The sequence below is a fragment of the Balaenoptera borealis genome (assembly GCF_965194805.1).
Source record: "Balaenoptera borealis genome assembly, chromosome: 1".
NCBI lineage: Eukaryota > Metazoa > Chordata > Mammalia > Artiodactyla > Balaenopteridae > Balaenoptera > Balaenoptera borealis.
Window position 1 is genome coordinate 185,003,245 of NC_138860.1, and position 15,184 is coordinate 185,018,428.

At 55.4% G+C, this 15,184-nt stretch overlaps 1 protein-coding gene across 1 annotated transcript in view; it reads right to left on the reverse strand.

Moving 5' to 3' along the window:
• PLOD1 (procollagen-lysine,2-oxoglutarate 5-dioxygenase 1) overlaps positions 1 to 15,184 on the reverse strand; it is a 35,057-nt gene that overhangs the window by 1,750 nt on the left and 18,123 nt on the right. The window contains exons 5-18 of the mRNA XM_082381395.1: positions 14,734 to 14,846; positions 12,804 to 12,867; positions 11,395 to 11,492; positions 10,429 to 10,530; positions 9,725 to 9,856; positions 8,122 to 8,243; positions 6,309 to 6,413; positions 5,754 to 5,879; positions 5,303 to 5,444; positions 4,580 to 4,693; positions 3,834 to 3,899; positions 3,079 to 3,183; positions 1,701 to 1,847; positions 806 to 931 (exon numbers count right to left, since the gene is read on the reverse strand). Of these exons, the coding sequence (XP_082237521.1) occupies positions 806 to 931; positions 1,701 to 1,847; positions 3,079 to 3,183; positions 3,834 to 3,899; positions 4,580 to 4,693; positions 5,303 to 5,444; positions 5,754 to 5,879; positions 6,309 to 6,413; positions 8,122 to 8,243; positions 9,725 to 9,856; positions 10,429 to 10,530; positions 11,395 to 11,492; positions 12,804 to 12,867; positions 14,734 to 14,846 (1,562 nt within the window). The remainder of the gene's footprint in view (positions 1 to 805; positions 932 to 1,700; positions 1,848 to 3,078; positions 3,184 to 3,833; positions 3,900 to 4,579; positions 4,694 to 5,302; positions 5,445 to 5,753; positions 5,880 to 6,308; positions 6,414 to 8,121; positions 8,244 to 9,724; positions 9,857 to 10,428; positions 10,531 to 11,394; positions 11,493 to 12,803; positions 12,868 to 14,733; positions 14,847 to 15,184) is intronic.

Sequence of the window (15,184 nt, forward strand, 5' to 3'; positions counted from 1 at the left end):
GGGGCAACATCACCCCCTATGAGAACCTTGATACATTGTAAACTCTCAAAAAAAATGATAGGTGTTTTTATGGGTGTCCTTCACAGTGCCTGCTCAGGACTGAGTCCCGAAAAGCTCTTAGAAAATAGTAGCTTAAGGAGTAAATGAATGAATGAATGGCTGGCTCCCTGGCTGATCACAGCCAGAGGCCTTCCCTGGGGCCCTGAGGCCCTCAACTGCTCCTTCCAAACCCTCGTGTCTTCCTGGTTTCCCCAGCCCTCCCCTCTGGCCTCCAGCTTGTGCCCCGCACCTGCACTAACTCTGTCCTGTCATTCCCAAAGCTGCGTCTTACTTTCAAGAATGATGAAAACCCTAAGCTTTTGATTACTAATAGCTATCATTCCTTGAGTACTCATTATGGATCCATGTAAGCAATTACCTGGATGAACTCATTTAATTCTCACGATTCTACGGGGGCCCCTCTAGGTTTTCCCATCTAAGACGTGAGGAAACTGAGATGCTAAGAAACGTGCCTGGTTATATGTTACAGAGAGCTGGTGAGGGGAGAGGCAGGACCCAGGTCCAAGCGGTCTGGTCCCGGTCCTCCTGTGCCGCTGCTCTATTACGTCTAAAGCCTTCTCCCTCCCACCAAATTGGGCTCTGAACCCACCCCTTCCAAGAAGCCGTCCCCATGGACCTGGAACCCTTTCTCTCGGGTTCTCTGGCACCGGCATACCCTGGGCCCCTCTGCCCGACCACCTTGTGAGTGCTCCCCAGCCAGCCCTCCCCCCCGGCCTGCCCCCGGCCCGAGGTGGCTGCCGCTCACCTCGTAATCCACCCCAACCCGGTTCAGGGCAATGTTAATGGTGAAGGTGGAGGCGTCATGGTGTGGCATCAGCGAGGGTTGCTCGTCAGGCTTGTAGCGGACAACAAAGGCCAGGTCGAACTGGGCCTGTGTCGAGGAAGCGGGACGAGAGAACTGGAGTTAGAGAGAGGCCCCCGAAGGCCGGGAAAGGCAGGGGTGCACAGAAGGGACCCCTCATCCAGTCGCTGGAACGTTGGCTGGGAGGGCAGGTCTGTTTATGCTGTGTTTTCCAGTGCATGGCACAGAAAAGGTTCTCAGTTAACATGTGGGGAGGAAGGGAAGGAAAAGAAGGAAAGGGAAAGAAGGGGAGGACATGGAGGAAAGGAGGGAAGAGAGGGAGAAAGAGAGGATGGAGAGGAGAGGAGGGGAGAAAAAGAAGGGAGGAAATGAACTTAATCCTCACGACCCGTTCTGGCTGGTGATTCCTTGAGGGTAAGGCCCAGGCACACTCAAAGCAGGTATTTGGAGAAAACCATTTAAAGAGGAGGTGACTGAGAGAAGGAGTGCAAAAGCCAAAGAGACAGTCAAAAGACACACGAGGCAGGAGCTAAAGGAATGGGCACGCTGGCCAGCTAACTGGGGGCTTGTTTGGTGGGCTAGCATAGGAGTCACTGAGGCAGGATTTAAGTACACAGAGAAAGATGCAAAGGGGTGAGTCAGAGGCTAGAGGCCCAGTGGCCTTCCATTACCCTAGACGCCTCCCGGGGCCCCGCCTCACACCTGATGGGAGGAGACTTCACTCCCAGAGACCAAATATTCTGTCACTTCTCCCCCAAGCCAGGAACACCCTCCCCCCCACAAGCCCCAGCCACTCCACCCCAAGCCCTCATCCTGGCTGCACCCCAGGCACGCCCACCCTGGTGTAGTAGCCCGGGTAGAGTTTCTCCGTCATGGGGGCGATGTACTCCACCAGGAACTTGTGCCACTCCCGCTCAAAGTTGATCTGGTTCATGTGGATGTCTATGGTCGGCACGTTTTCGTAGCCACCCTGGATGCGGTTGTCCTGGAAGTGACCAAGGAGAGTGTGGTAAGCCGAACTCTAAGATGGGCCCCCCCACCCCAGAATTCCAGCCCCCTGGTGTACAGGCTCTGTCTAATCCCCTCCCTTTGACCTGTGAACCTGACGGGATAAGGTTAGGTTACAGGACAAAAGTGAAGGGGTTTAGCAGATGTAATTAATGTAACCAGTCTATTGACTTAGGGTTAATCAAAAAGGAACTCATCCTGGGTGGGCCCTTCAAGGAGGATCTTGAAGAGGGAGACTCTGTGTCCTGCTGGCCTGGAAGGAGCAAGCTGCCTGAAATTCTACAGCTGCAAAGAAATGAGTTCTGCCACATGAGCTTGTTAAAGGACCCCAAGCCTCAGATGAGACCCCAATCCCGGCTGATACCATGACTGCAGCCTTGTGAGGCCCTGAGCCGGACTCCCGACCCACAGAAATTGGGAGATAATAAATGGGTGTTGTTTTAAGCTGATAAACTTTGTGGTGATTTGTTACACAGCACAGGAAACCAATGCAGAAGGCCACAGGTTAGCTGGGACACTAGCATCTCAGGGCTGGCCCGGTCAGTGCAGCACGAGGGTTCACCAGACCCCACACATGGGCTATGTGAGTTACTGGGTTCTGCAGATGAGCTCTGCCACCAAGCATGTAGATTAGGCAGTAACCAGAACCACTGCTTAGTCAAGTCAAACTGCCAGCCCAAAGGTTAGCTGGTCTCTGAGGCACGTAGGCCCAGGGGCTCATGTGCTTTTAAATATGGTTCCTGAACTTTCCAAGATGTATGAATTCCTCCTTCAGGGAATGCACAGCCTGTCACATCCACCACGCCCCTTGCTTCTGCTGTCTGGTGAACTTGGCACTGCTGTCGCTTCCTAATTCTTCTGCGTCCCACACTTGCTCATTCCTCCCCCATCTCCATCCACGCCTGATCTGGGGAAGGAAGCTAAATCATTCTAATCAGAAACCAGGAACTGGAAAACTTGCAATTTAAGCTTAAGGCAGCTCAAAGTCACCCAGCGGCAATGGCAGCTTGAGGACCAACGCCCCATCCCATTTCTCAATCCCTCTACTCCTAAGTACCCGCAGGCACCCCTGCCAGTGCCCCCATCTCCAAGAGTCCCAGAGAGGTTGGCTGGCTTGCCAGGAAAAGAGCCCAGCGGGCAGGCATGGGGGAGGGGCAGCCTCCCCCAGTGGCAGTCCAGGCGTCTGGGACCCCTTGTTATCTTGTTACCCTGTTATCTCCCAGAGACCACCGGCCGTAGTGCTCCATCTCCTCCACCAGCTCATCACAGGCCGTCTCCGTGAAGATGGGGAACCAGTAGACGTCTGGGCAAGGCTGAGGAGGGCGGGGACTCGGTCACAGGGTCCAGAGTGGCCTCACCGCATTCTCCCCCTGCCCCCGTGGCCCTCTGCAGAACCCACCGCAGGCAAGGCCCCTCATGTGATCTATGCCCGGTCCCATACACTCCAATCTGTGAGCCCTCCATGTCCCCATGAGTGTCCCCAGGGAGCAAGGGCTCAGGGAGCTGCTGAAGGGAGAAGGAAGCAGAGCTCAGAGCTGGCCCTTCTCAGCCAAGAGCAGCCAGGGCCAGGTCCAGGAAAGGGACATGCGTATCCCCAGTGCCCCCAGGGAGCAGAGGCCCGTAGGCTCCGGGAGAAGCAGAGAAGCATTTGTTTCTCACCCTAGGCCTGTGGTCCACAGTTGAGACCACATTTGGGGATATTTTCTCCTTTCTTGTTCAGGCCAGGGAAGAAGCGTCAGGCACCCCCAGGCCCCTGCAGACTCCAGCTGGAAAGTGCCAGCAAGAGGAGGGGGCCCATCCCACTGTCCACTCCCTCACCCCAAGCAGTGCCACAGCATAGAAAGGTGCCTTCTCCCCGCCCAGGTCGGCTGGCTTTGTTCCTCTGCTGTTTGTCCCCCCCCTCCGCAGCAGGTGCCGGATATGAATCCAGCAGCTTTGTTCCCAAAGGGCCTCCAGTCCTTACCATCTCCACCATCTTCCCCGCCAGGGCCTTGGTGTAGTTCTCGTGGATGTACTTCTCCTTCCAGTCCTGTGGGGAGTGGGAGAGGTGGGGTTCTCGGGCCTGCCTGGGCCAGCTGGGGCTCACCCCTTGTTCTACTGCATGAGCTGCTCCAAGATGGAGTTCTGCCCCGCAAGCCCCCTGCGGGGCGCGGTGGGGGGGAGCCGGTATGTGCCTATGCCACTGGGTCATGTGAGCTGATGGGCGCACAAGTGTGCCTGCAGGAGGGGGTGTCTGCATGTGCGTGTACACGTGTGTGCATGTGTGTACAGGTCTGCCTGCAGGTATGTACATGTGCCCACATCAGCCACAAGCTTGCAACGTCTAGGGATGCTGTCACAACTTTCTCCTCCTCTGATCATCACAACACCCTCAGAGGTGAGGCAGGCTGGGCTAGTACACCCATTTTAGAGCTAAGATAACTGAGGCCCCAAAGGTGGAGAGGCTCAACTGAGTCACAGCTGATGGACCACAAACCTCGGCCTCTGACTCCTGGTCCCTCCTCCACCAGACGGCACTGCCTCTGGAGATATTCTCCTCTCCCCACTGAAATCCTGCCCAACAAGCCCCCTGGGGCAGAGGGAGGCAGTGGGGGTAGGGGTGGCTTGGGGTCCCAGCCAAGGTCGTGCTGTGAGAGGGAGGCTCCTCAGGCCACAGGATCACTGGGGTCCCCTCCGCTCCCACCCCTGCCCACCCACGAAGGGCCTCACCTCGGGGTTGCTGAACACCTCCCAGAGGTCGTTATGGAGGTGGGTGGTTTGGTAGCTGTCCAGGGACAGCAGGTGGCCGAAGGCGTGCCGGTTGGTCAGGAACAGGAACACATCCTGGGGAGAACGGGCCGGATGGAAGACACCCTCCCCCTCCCCTGCACGTCCCCAGGGGCGGGGTGGGGGGCATGACTGCAGCCTCCTCTGCCCACCAAATTTGAGTTCACCCCATCTCCCCAGTGCCTGGATGAGGCCTGACACTGGGGATGCAATCAAGGAAGACTTCCTGGAGGACTGAACAGGAATGAAAGAATGAATGTGCAAAAGAAAAGGATGGTGTTCTGATCCTGGAGTTAGTTGTGGGCACAGGGGAAACATTACCCTGCCATCACAGTTTTAAAAATAACCACAAAATAATATTGCGTGGGGCACGGGGATAGGGTAAGGGCATCTCAGGCACATTACTTGGAGTAAAGGTGGAAAGTTTTAGGTAGAAAGTTTTCTTTAGGCTCTGTCGAAAACGTAAATAAAAGAGGTGGTGTGAAAAAATGATCCTGCAGATCCCGAGGACCAGCCCTCATGCCCGGGGCCCCAAGTGTCCCCACCAGGGCCTGGCAGCCTTGAAGCAGCCCTGCTGGGATCTCAGAAGCTGCAGGGCCTACGGTGACAAGGTGGTCCATCATCCCGGTCAACAGGGCCTCTTCTGACCGCCCAGCCCGGGCTAACCTGCTGCCGGATATTGGCACAGAAGGCCATGTCCGGGTCCAGCTTGCTGTGGTGGAATAGGTCCATCTCCTGCAGCTCAGCCCGCAGGGCACTGCCCTTGATCAGGTAGATGTTTGAGATGTAGGGCACGTTCCAGACGCCGCTAAGGGAAAGAAAGGAAGATGGAGGGGGCCACAGGCGATGGCGAGGGGTCATAGTCTGGGGGTCAGGGGGAGGAGGAAAGGGGAAGTCACAGTCTGGGAGGGCACGATGGTGGTGATTTGATTCCCCTACCCTGGGCACATGGGCCCAGGATAACTATCAGGAAGTCCTTCTGTGTGTCTGACTGCAGTCTTCCTTTCTTCAGTTAAACAGGAATTTGAGAGCAGCAGGACAGGAATACTGGGGAGGGCAGTGCTGTGAGGCTAAGAGGGAGACAGATGAGGGTGCCCCCCACCCTGCAGGTACTCACACACGCCGCCCCTGCACAATGTCCACGTAGTCCTCGGAGCGGGCGTAGTAGCCATCTGCACTCAGTGTCCCCCAGAAGTTCGACCACAGCCTCCCGTGGCGGGTCATCAACGGGGCGATGACATTCCTGGGGAAGGAAGCACCTCAGAGGGAGTCCCTCTGCCACGGGGAGGTTGGGGCAGACCCAGGTATGGGGAAGGGGAGGGAGAGTGCCTTCACCCTGCAAGAACCTCCCTAGGGTAGGGCCTGGAGCCGGGTCTGGCCCATCTGGTGCCAGCTCCCTCCCACAGGGCAGCCAGGAAAGGCTGGGGTGGGGGGTTGCGGGGATGGGAGTCGGGGGGTGAGGCTGGGGTCTTGTAGCCGGGAGGTGGGGAACACCCTAGACCAAGGTAGCCAGGCTGGGAAAAGCCCGCGGTCATAGGTGAGGCCAAGGCGGGGGAGGAGGAGAAAGGCAGGGGAGGGGCTCCCACCCCAGGCCCAGGCCCAGGGGCATCGTGCGTGAGCCCTGGCTCCGAGGGCCTGCTTTTCCAGCAGGCACAGCCCATGCAAGCCTCACTTGTTCTGCTCGATTAGCAGCTGCAGGGTTTTGGGCTCGGTCAGGGCCACATCGGCATCCACGCTGAAGTAGTAGGTGCAGCCACGGTCCTGCCGGCACAAGTCCCTGCAGGGAGGGGGACACAGGGTCAGCGGGGACAGGGTTCTGGCGCCAGCCTCCCCACCCAGGATCCCAGAGCTACCCCGAGGCTGCAGTCCCCAACCATTGCCCATATCTGCGATCACCAGGTACCAGCCAAGGGTCTTTAGGGAGCTCAGGCCGGCCCTGCTGCAGGCTGGGACCAGCCACCTCCAGGTCCCTCCCAACTCCGAGGCCCAACCCCTGGGCTACGGAGCTGTCAAGACAAGGCCCGGAGCCTGGCAAGTGGTGTCTAGTGCCCTGAAAACCTTGCTACTGGCGAGAGCAGGCCCACAGACAGGTGCCTACACTGCCCGGGGCTATGGGTAAACCGGTTCTGCCTTTCTGGAGGATAGTTTGGCAACTTGTACCCAAAATCTTAAAAATCTCATACTAAGTAAAGTAAGTCAGACAGAGAAAGACAAATGTGATAAGATATCACTTATGCGTGGATTCTAAAAAAATAATACAAACCAACTTATTTACAAAACAGAAATAGACTCACAGACATAGAAAACAAACTTATGGTTACCAAAGGGGAAAGGGAGGGGGAGAGATAGATTAGGAGTATGGGATTAACAGATACAAACCACTACATATAAAATAAACAACAAGGATTTACTGTCCAGCACAGAGAATGATATTCTCTATCTTATAATAACCTATAATGGAAAAGAATCTGAAGCTGTACACCTGAAATTAACACAATATTGTAAGTCAACAATAGTTAAATTAAAAAAAAAAAAAAACTATGTTCTTTTTGTTTATCTGGTGCCGGGCTCAGCAAACTACGGGCCACAGTCCAAATCTAGACCACTGCCTGGTTAGCTCATGAGCTAAGAACGGTTTGTTGTTTTTTTAAAATTTATTTTATTGAAGTATAGTTGATTTACAATGTTGTGTTAATTTCTGCTATACAGCAAAGTGATTCAGTTATACATATATATATATACACACACACATTCTTTTTCATATTCTTTTCCATTATGGTTTATCGCAGGATATTGAATATAGTTCCCTGTGCTATACAGTAGGACCTTGTTGTTTATCCATCTTATAGATAATAGCTTGCATCTGCTAATCCCAAACTCCCAATCCATTCTTCCCCATCCCATCCCACAAGTCTTGTAAGAACAATTTTACATTTTTAAATGGTTGGGGAAAACAAAAATCAAAAGAAGTCACGTGAAAATCCTATGAAATTCTAATTTCAGTGTTGATAAATAAAATGTTATTGGAGCACTGCCACGCTCAATCGTGCTCCAATAGCCGGGCTGAGTGGTCATGGCAGAGCCCACAAAGCCAATTTACACAGATTTACTAGCTAGTCCTTTATAAAAAATTTGCTAGTCTCGGATCTGGATTTTCTAATTCTTTTATAGTCAACACAAATTACTTGTTTGTTTTAATGATAAAGGAAAAAAAAATCAGAGATTGTTTCTCTAATTGTCAGCATTTATCTACTCCGGCCCTCCAGTCCTTCCCCTTTCTCTCATTTGCTTCCTGAATCCAAATGACAGTGCTCAGCCCCTCCCAGGAGCACCGAGGTTGGCTCAACTATTTCCCCATTTGAGAGATGGGAACACTGAGGCCCAGAGAGGGGCAGGACTTGCTGGAGACCACACAGCCTTCTGACCCTGTCTCCCCGCCTGGTGCTCCTGATACTGCAGCCCCTCTGCCGCGACCCCCAACTCACACGCCCATGTTCCTGGCGTCCGCGTTCGCCACCCGCACCTCGGGGCCCAGCAGTTTCACAGACTGGTACTCGCTGCCATGCTCTGCCAGGAACTGCTCCACCTGAGTCTTATGTTGCTTCTCCTGGGGGTGAGGGGATGGAGGGTGAGAATGAGGCTTCACCCCAGGGACCACAGCACCTTCTGCTACTGCAGGCTGCTCTCCGTCATGCCTGGAACATCCCTGGCCATCTGCTTTCCTAGCCCCAGAACTCTGCCCACGCCAGACCTTCTGCCCGGAGTGCCCTTCCTGGCCCATCCTTTGACCATCCTCCTCTGACCAGGCCAGGCCCACAGGCCTCTTAAGAGCCTCTGTCACCAGGACAGTGCCCCTCACCCCACAAGCCGCACAGCCATAGTCGTTGTTTCTGCTGGTCCAGGGTGTGGCCCTGGGGTCTGCTTTGCTCTAAAACGCTCCAGGCGATCTTCAAAGTGCACTTTGAAAAACAGTTTATACCTGGAGCCCCTGCACCGGGAAGTGGAAAGAGCAGGGTGTTTAAAAACAAACCCAGGGTTCAGAGAGAAGTCCAGCTCTGCTCTGATTAGCTGCATGAACTTGGACAAGTCACTTCACCTGTCTCAGCTTCAGTTTCCTCCTTTGTAAAATGGGAGGGCGATCATGCCTCCCTCACGGGGTCACTGCAAGGAGTCAACAAGTCAGAGCACAAAGTAGGTCCTCAAAGACTGCCTGGAACAGTTCTCTTTTCCTATACAAAGTCACAGTTCATGCGTGTGAGGTTTGATGTCTCCAGGGAAGCTGGGAGCCTCCCCAGGGCAGGGCCTACACCCTCCTCCTGTTTCCAGGTGGCACAGTTGAATGAATGTCTGTGACCCACGCAGAGCTGAGCTGAGTGGGGGACCACAGGTCCCTGGGGATGGGGTGCAGACAGTCAGGACCGAGAGGTCTCGGAAAGGGGTGACCCTAGACGGGGCAGCTGAGAAGATTGTAGGGAAGACAAGGAGCCTTAACAGCAGGTAGAATTTGGAGAGCGTATCTGGCTTCTCTCAGCAAAAGCTGAGAGGTGGGACTTTAACTGGCTGGGAAGGAGAGGCAGGCAAGGGAGGGAGCTAGTCCTGCTAGCCACAAAGTAGCAGGCCTCCAGGCCCTCCCCGATTCCTCAGAAGGTACTCAAAGAATGAAAACCAATTTGACTATCACCAGATCAAATCAGGAAAGACAGCCTGGAGCAGGAAGGGAAACAATGACAATGACATCAGCTGAGAGCACCTACTGTGCAACTTGTTTAACCCTTGCAGCAATTCTCCGTGGCCTGCACTAACATTATCCCTATCTAATAGACCTAAGAGATGAGAAAACTGAAGCCCAGAGAGGTTGAATAACATGCCCAAGGTCACACAGCTAATATAAGCAGTGATGTTGGGGTTCAAACCCGGCCAGTCTGACTCCAGAGTCAACCCAGCGACTGGGGATACAGCCCACTGCCCACTTCTGTTTGGCCCAGACAACCCTGGTTCAGTCACTTCCTCAGAGGTCTCAGGGCGTCTCGTGAGGCTGAGCCCTTGACCCAAGCCACACGGCGACCCCACCAAGTGCCTGCTACTCACATGGCTGTGAATGAAAAGCCGCAGCCGTTTCCGGGGGTAGTGGAGGCGCAGGAGCCGCTGGAAGAACAGGGACAGGAACGGCGTGGGCTGTTCGATGAACACGCCAACCAGGACCGTGGGCAGAGCTTCATCCTGCATGGGGAGAGGGTGGCACAAGAATCCGGCGATGTTCAGCCACTGCGCCATCACTGAGCCCCGAGGATGGCCTGAGGGATCTGGAGCCACAGGCAGACGCTTGCGGACTTAGCAGGAAAGGGGCCTGGGCCGGGGCGCTCCTAGCAGGATGTGCAGGTGGCAGAGGCCGGACCGGCAGGGAAGCAGCAGGAGGCTGTCCCTGCCGGGGCGAGAGCAGCGTGAGCCCAGACTTGGAGCGAGGACGGGTTGACGGCACGCCGTCGGGAGAGCTTGGCTGGCATGGGGTCTGAAGTGGGCCTTAAATGAGGAGTAAGTTTCGTGGGATGGGGAGAAGGCTGCAGGAGCACCTGAAGGACCAGGCAGAAGAAACCGGAACGCAGGCATCTGGGGGAAGCTGGAGCATGTAGTCTGAGAAGGTTTCCAGGAGGAGGTGTGTGGGTGAGGAGGAGGAGGATGGAACCCCAGACAGGGAGGTGACCCCTCTACCTCCCACCAAAGACAACAGAGTCTCCAGAATCCACCATCCTCCCCTCCCCGAGGGACGGAACCCCGGGGTCCAGCAGCCTCACCCCGATGCCCTTGAGGCTGCGCAGGCCCTCATCACACACAGCACATCCCGTCTCAAAGGTCCAGAAGCGTGGGATGTAGTTGCCCAGGTAGTTCAGCTGCAGCTGTGGGGAGACGGGGGGTCTGAGAGGAAACAGACTCAGCCCCCACCCCGCCCCCCAACCAACAAGTCACATCTCCCTGGGCCCCTTGTGGGCCTGCACCCCAGCCTCCCCTAAGGGGCCAGGAATGTGGCTTTATTTGGGGTGGGACTTGGAGAGCATGTCCGTGCCCCTGGAGATCACCAAAGCGGCTCTGAGGGAGGGCGGAGGGAGGATTCAGCACTCTGGTGCTTCTTCATCTTTGGATCTCCTGGGAGCTTGTAAAATGCAGATTCCTGAGCCCCACCCCTGCAGACATTCCAAATGAGCAGCTCTTGGGTGGCATCAGGAAATCTGCATTTTAACACCCTCTCCTTCCCCTCCGTCCACATGATTCTGAGGAGGGTGGTCAAGGACCACACTCCAAGAAATGTGCTGTGATCCAGGGGCCCGTTCCCCAGGGGCCAGTTGGGTCTGGCCTGCTCCGCCGCCCCTTCTGTAGCTCTGGGAGCACAGGGAACAGTCTGTCCTCTTCAGGGCTGGCGAGGCCTCATGCCCTGGTACAAACATTCAATCGATGTTTGTTGAAGGTAGAAACAAGCCTGCCCGGGAGTGGCAGAGTACAGATGACTGAGGGCAGCCCAGTCTGGGTCTGGATAGGGACAGGAGCCTCCTTTGTGGTCCAGCAGAGATGGACAGGGCACCACCAACCACCACAGTAAGGAGAGAAGGCACCACACTGCACTCAGATGTGAGGTCAGAGGCGATAAGTGGGTCCCAGGTGGGTGGCCCTGACCCCAAGGAGAAGCGGTGGCGTCACAGTGGGAGCACAATTGGGATTCTGGACCCTCATCCCACTCTCCCCCGGGAGCTGGGGCCCCTCCCTACCTTGGTAGGCCCATTGCCATGAATCAGGACTGGGAGGGTGTCGTAAGCCAGGTTCCTTGCTCTCACTTGGCCCATTTCAAACTTGAGCACCACCTCATCTGGGGGGCAGAAAGCAGAGACCTGTCCAGCATCGGGCCCACAGGCCAAGCTCCAGGGCTGACAGGCTGGGCTAGAATCCGAAGTCTCCCCCAGTGAGGCCCTGGGCTAGTCACTTCACCTCTCTGAGCCTCAGTTTCCTCATCTGTAAAATGGGGGTTAGAGTGGGAGGATTCCGTGTCCTGCGAGTACTTAGCACCACGCCTGGCACGTGGTAAGCATGGAACCCATGGCAACCCCTGCTGTTTGTTGTGATTACTTATTAGAGCCGGAAGCAGAGGATGGGAGCAAGCAAAGACCTGAAACATCCCAGCTCCAGGCGCAGTTCAACCAGCAGGGAGGCCTGGGTCGGGCAGGGACAGATCCTGTCCCGGTGGAGAAAGCCCCTGCAGTAGGGTCCCAATACCCAAGCTCTGACCTGGTCAGTCTGCACGTAAGACAGCGGGTAGGACGCTGCCTTGCCTGACAGTTAGTTAGAAAAGGCCCTTTTCCCAGAGGCCTGAGAAGATGCCGGGCTGGGAGGCCTTTTGTGGCGGGTGATCATGTGATGGGAGCCCCTCTGTGCAAGCTCCTGATCCACCCAAGAGGTGGTCTGGACCCAGCTTCTTAACCTAGGTTCACAAACTCCCAGAACCCACAGGCCAAAGCGCGCAATGCTTCTGCACCTCCCTGGGAGGGGAGCTGGAGCTCTCCTCAGATTCTCAAAGGGGTCCATTTATCCCATTAAATCACCAATCAATGATCTGGTCCAAATTCTCTTTTCTAAGCATGGGAAAACTGAGGCCCGAGGGGTACGTGTGTGTGTCTTGCCTGAGGTCACCCAGCAAGATAGTGCCAAAGCAATGTCATCACCAGCCACCGACAGGACCAGGCCAAGAGCACTTGTGGTTTCAAGGGCCAAGTGGCCTCTCTGCTTCCGAAGTCATCCATCAACTCCCCGCCCCCAGCCCAGGAAGTCTTCACGTGGGAGGTGGGAGGGCAGGGGAAGGAGGTGAAGCAGGCTCACCTCTAAAGACCAGGTATGCAGGGCAGGGATCAGGTACCCGCTGAGTGCATCACCCAGCTCCTCCCAGGCTGAGCCTTGGTGTCCGGCAGGCTCTCTGGAATGACCTCCTAGCCCTCCTTTCTCCACCCCAGAGAGACACAGCTCTGCCCCCAGAGGACATCCAGGTGGTCTCTGGGGACCTGGGGATGAGGTGGGTGACATCCCAGCACAACAACCCAAGAGGAACCTCCTCGGCTCAGGTCCTGCCTGGAACCCTCATCTCCTTACCACTCCTCTCAGGATCCCCCTCCCCATCGGGGCTGCTCACCCAAGGCTCCATCCAGATTCTGGAAGATACGGCAACGGTGGTCCAGGGTGATATTGATCCCCTCCTGCAGGAAAGAGGGCACCAGGCTGCAGCAGGGACAGGCCCTGGCAGAGGACAAGGCTCCATCACCCAGTGTGGGGAGTCTGTCCTCCCACTTCTGCCACTTCCTTCCCCACACCCACTGATGTGCCCTGTCACATCAGGGCAGCTGGGAGCCCTGGGAAGGCCAGCCAGTGGCCAAGCCCCTGGGATCTACTAGTCTAGTGGCTCTATTCACAGAGAACCAGGGACCCTCAGAACTGGAAGGAATCTAAGGAAACAGCTGGTTCAACTCCAACAACAACCACAGTCATAACAAATGCTTGTTTAGCACTTTACTATGTGCCAATCACATCCTAAGTATTATATGTACATTAACTTAATCCACACAACACCCTTATAGATTTAAAAACAAGGCACACGGACTTCCCTAGTGGCACAGTGGTTAAGAATCCGCCTGCCAATGCAGGGGACATGGGTTTGAGCCCCGCTCCGGGAAGATCCCACATGCCGCGGAGCAACTAAGCCCGTGCGCCACAATGACTGAGCCTGCGCTCTAGAGCCCAAGAGCCACAACTACTGGAGCCCGCGTGCCTAGAGCCCGTGCTCCACAATAAGAGAAGCCACGGCAATGAGAAGCCTGCGCACCACAATGAAGAGTAGCCCCCGCTCGCCGCAACTAGAGAAAGCTCGTGTGCAGCAGCGAAGACCCAACGCAGCCAAATAAGTAAATAAATAAATAAAATTTTTAAAAAAACCAAACAAACAAGGCACAGAGAGGTTGGATAACTTGCTCAAGGTCACACACTTAGTAACTGGCTAAGCTGGCATCTGAGCCTGGCAGCCTGGCCCTGAGGTCCATGTTCACTGCATAATGCTGCCTCTTCGAGATCTGACTGTGTCTCATAGAGCCCTAGGCCAGGCCAAGTGACACTCTAGGCTCAGCCCTCATCCCACAGAGAACAGCTCCACTGTTTTGTTTTCGACCATGGGCTTCTGCTAGCAATGTCACTGGAGGCAAAGGGGAAGGAGGAGGAAGGACTGAGTTAACTAAAGATCAAGTTCATAGTTTCCACTGCACAAGTCCAATTGCTTCATTTCATTATTTCACGGATAACAAAAATCGAGGCCCAGAGAGGGAAAGTGAGTTACCCTATGTCACGCAGCACAGAATAAACAGGGGTTGGGCGGGGGTAAGCAGGGAAGAATCCAGGAATACTGACCCCCCTCAAGGGCTCCCTAAATTTCCTGCCTGCCCAGAGGACACTGGCTGGCTTTGGGGCTACACTGGCCCAGTTCTACTGCCTCCATTCCCCTCAATGATCTCTGTGGTTTTTTTTTTGGCCTTGCCACGTGGTTTGAGCGATCTTAGTTCCCCAACCAGGGATTGAACCCGCACCCTCGGCAATGAAAGCACAGAGTCCTAACCACTGGACCACCAGGGAATTCCCCAATGATCCCTGCCTTGAGACAGGCTGAGAGGCCTAGCTTCTAGGGCCCATGTCCAGCCAAGATCACATCAGCCCCCTAGAAACCCTCCAGGTAGGGTTGGGCAGGGGCAGCTCAGCCTGTCAGTTCCTTTCATGACCATCCTCACCACCTGACACGAGGCTGTAAATTCCTTGTGTCCCCAGCTTGAAGGTCCACGAGGGCAGAGACCCCAGCTGTCTTGTTCATTGCCATATCCCTGCCCTACACCTGACAGTGTCTCACACACCACAGGCCCTCAATAAATACCTGCTGAATAAATGAGTGAATCGAAGAATAGATAAATGGAGTGTCAATGCCCAACCCAGCGGGTCAGGCCTCGGGGGCAGGCACCGCTCCCAGTGCAGCCTGGTCTGGGGGAATCCAGCGTCAAGATCCCACAGTCCCACCCACTGTCTCTTACCCTCTTCTCCGGGTCCAAGAAGATCTTGGTGTAAAAGAGCTGGTCACTGTCACTGTCTTGACCCTCCCACTCGGCCACCAGTTTGCTGAGGTTGGGGGCATAACCGATGAAGCCTGGGGATGGGGGACACACAGAGACAGACACTTAGCTTCCGGCCTCTAAGCCAGGGGCCTCTTCCCAGCCTCCCCTCTCATCCACCTCCCACTTCCTTACCCATAAGCCCTGCCTCCTCTCAGAAGCCCTCCTGGATTAAGAAGAGGTGATGTCTACAGGTTGGAAACAGCCTGCCAGTTAATGCCACTTGGTGACAAGTTCCCACTGAGCCCAGAGAGAAAAATCAGTGCTGTCCATTAAGCTGCACCAGCTCAGGTCCTGGGCACCACACAGGTGGTGAATAAATGAATTAGACCAGAAGCCCAGGAGAGCAGGGCTGGTGGGGCCTAGGCTTGGA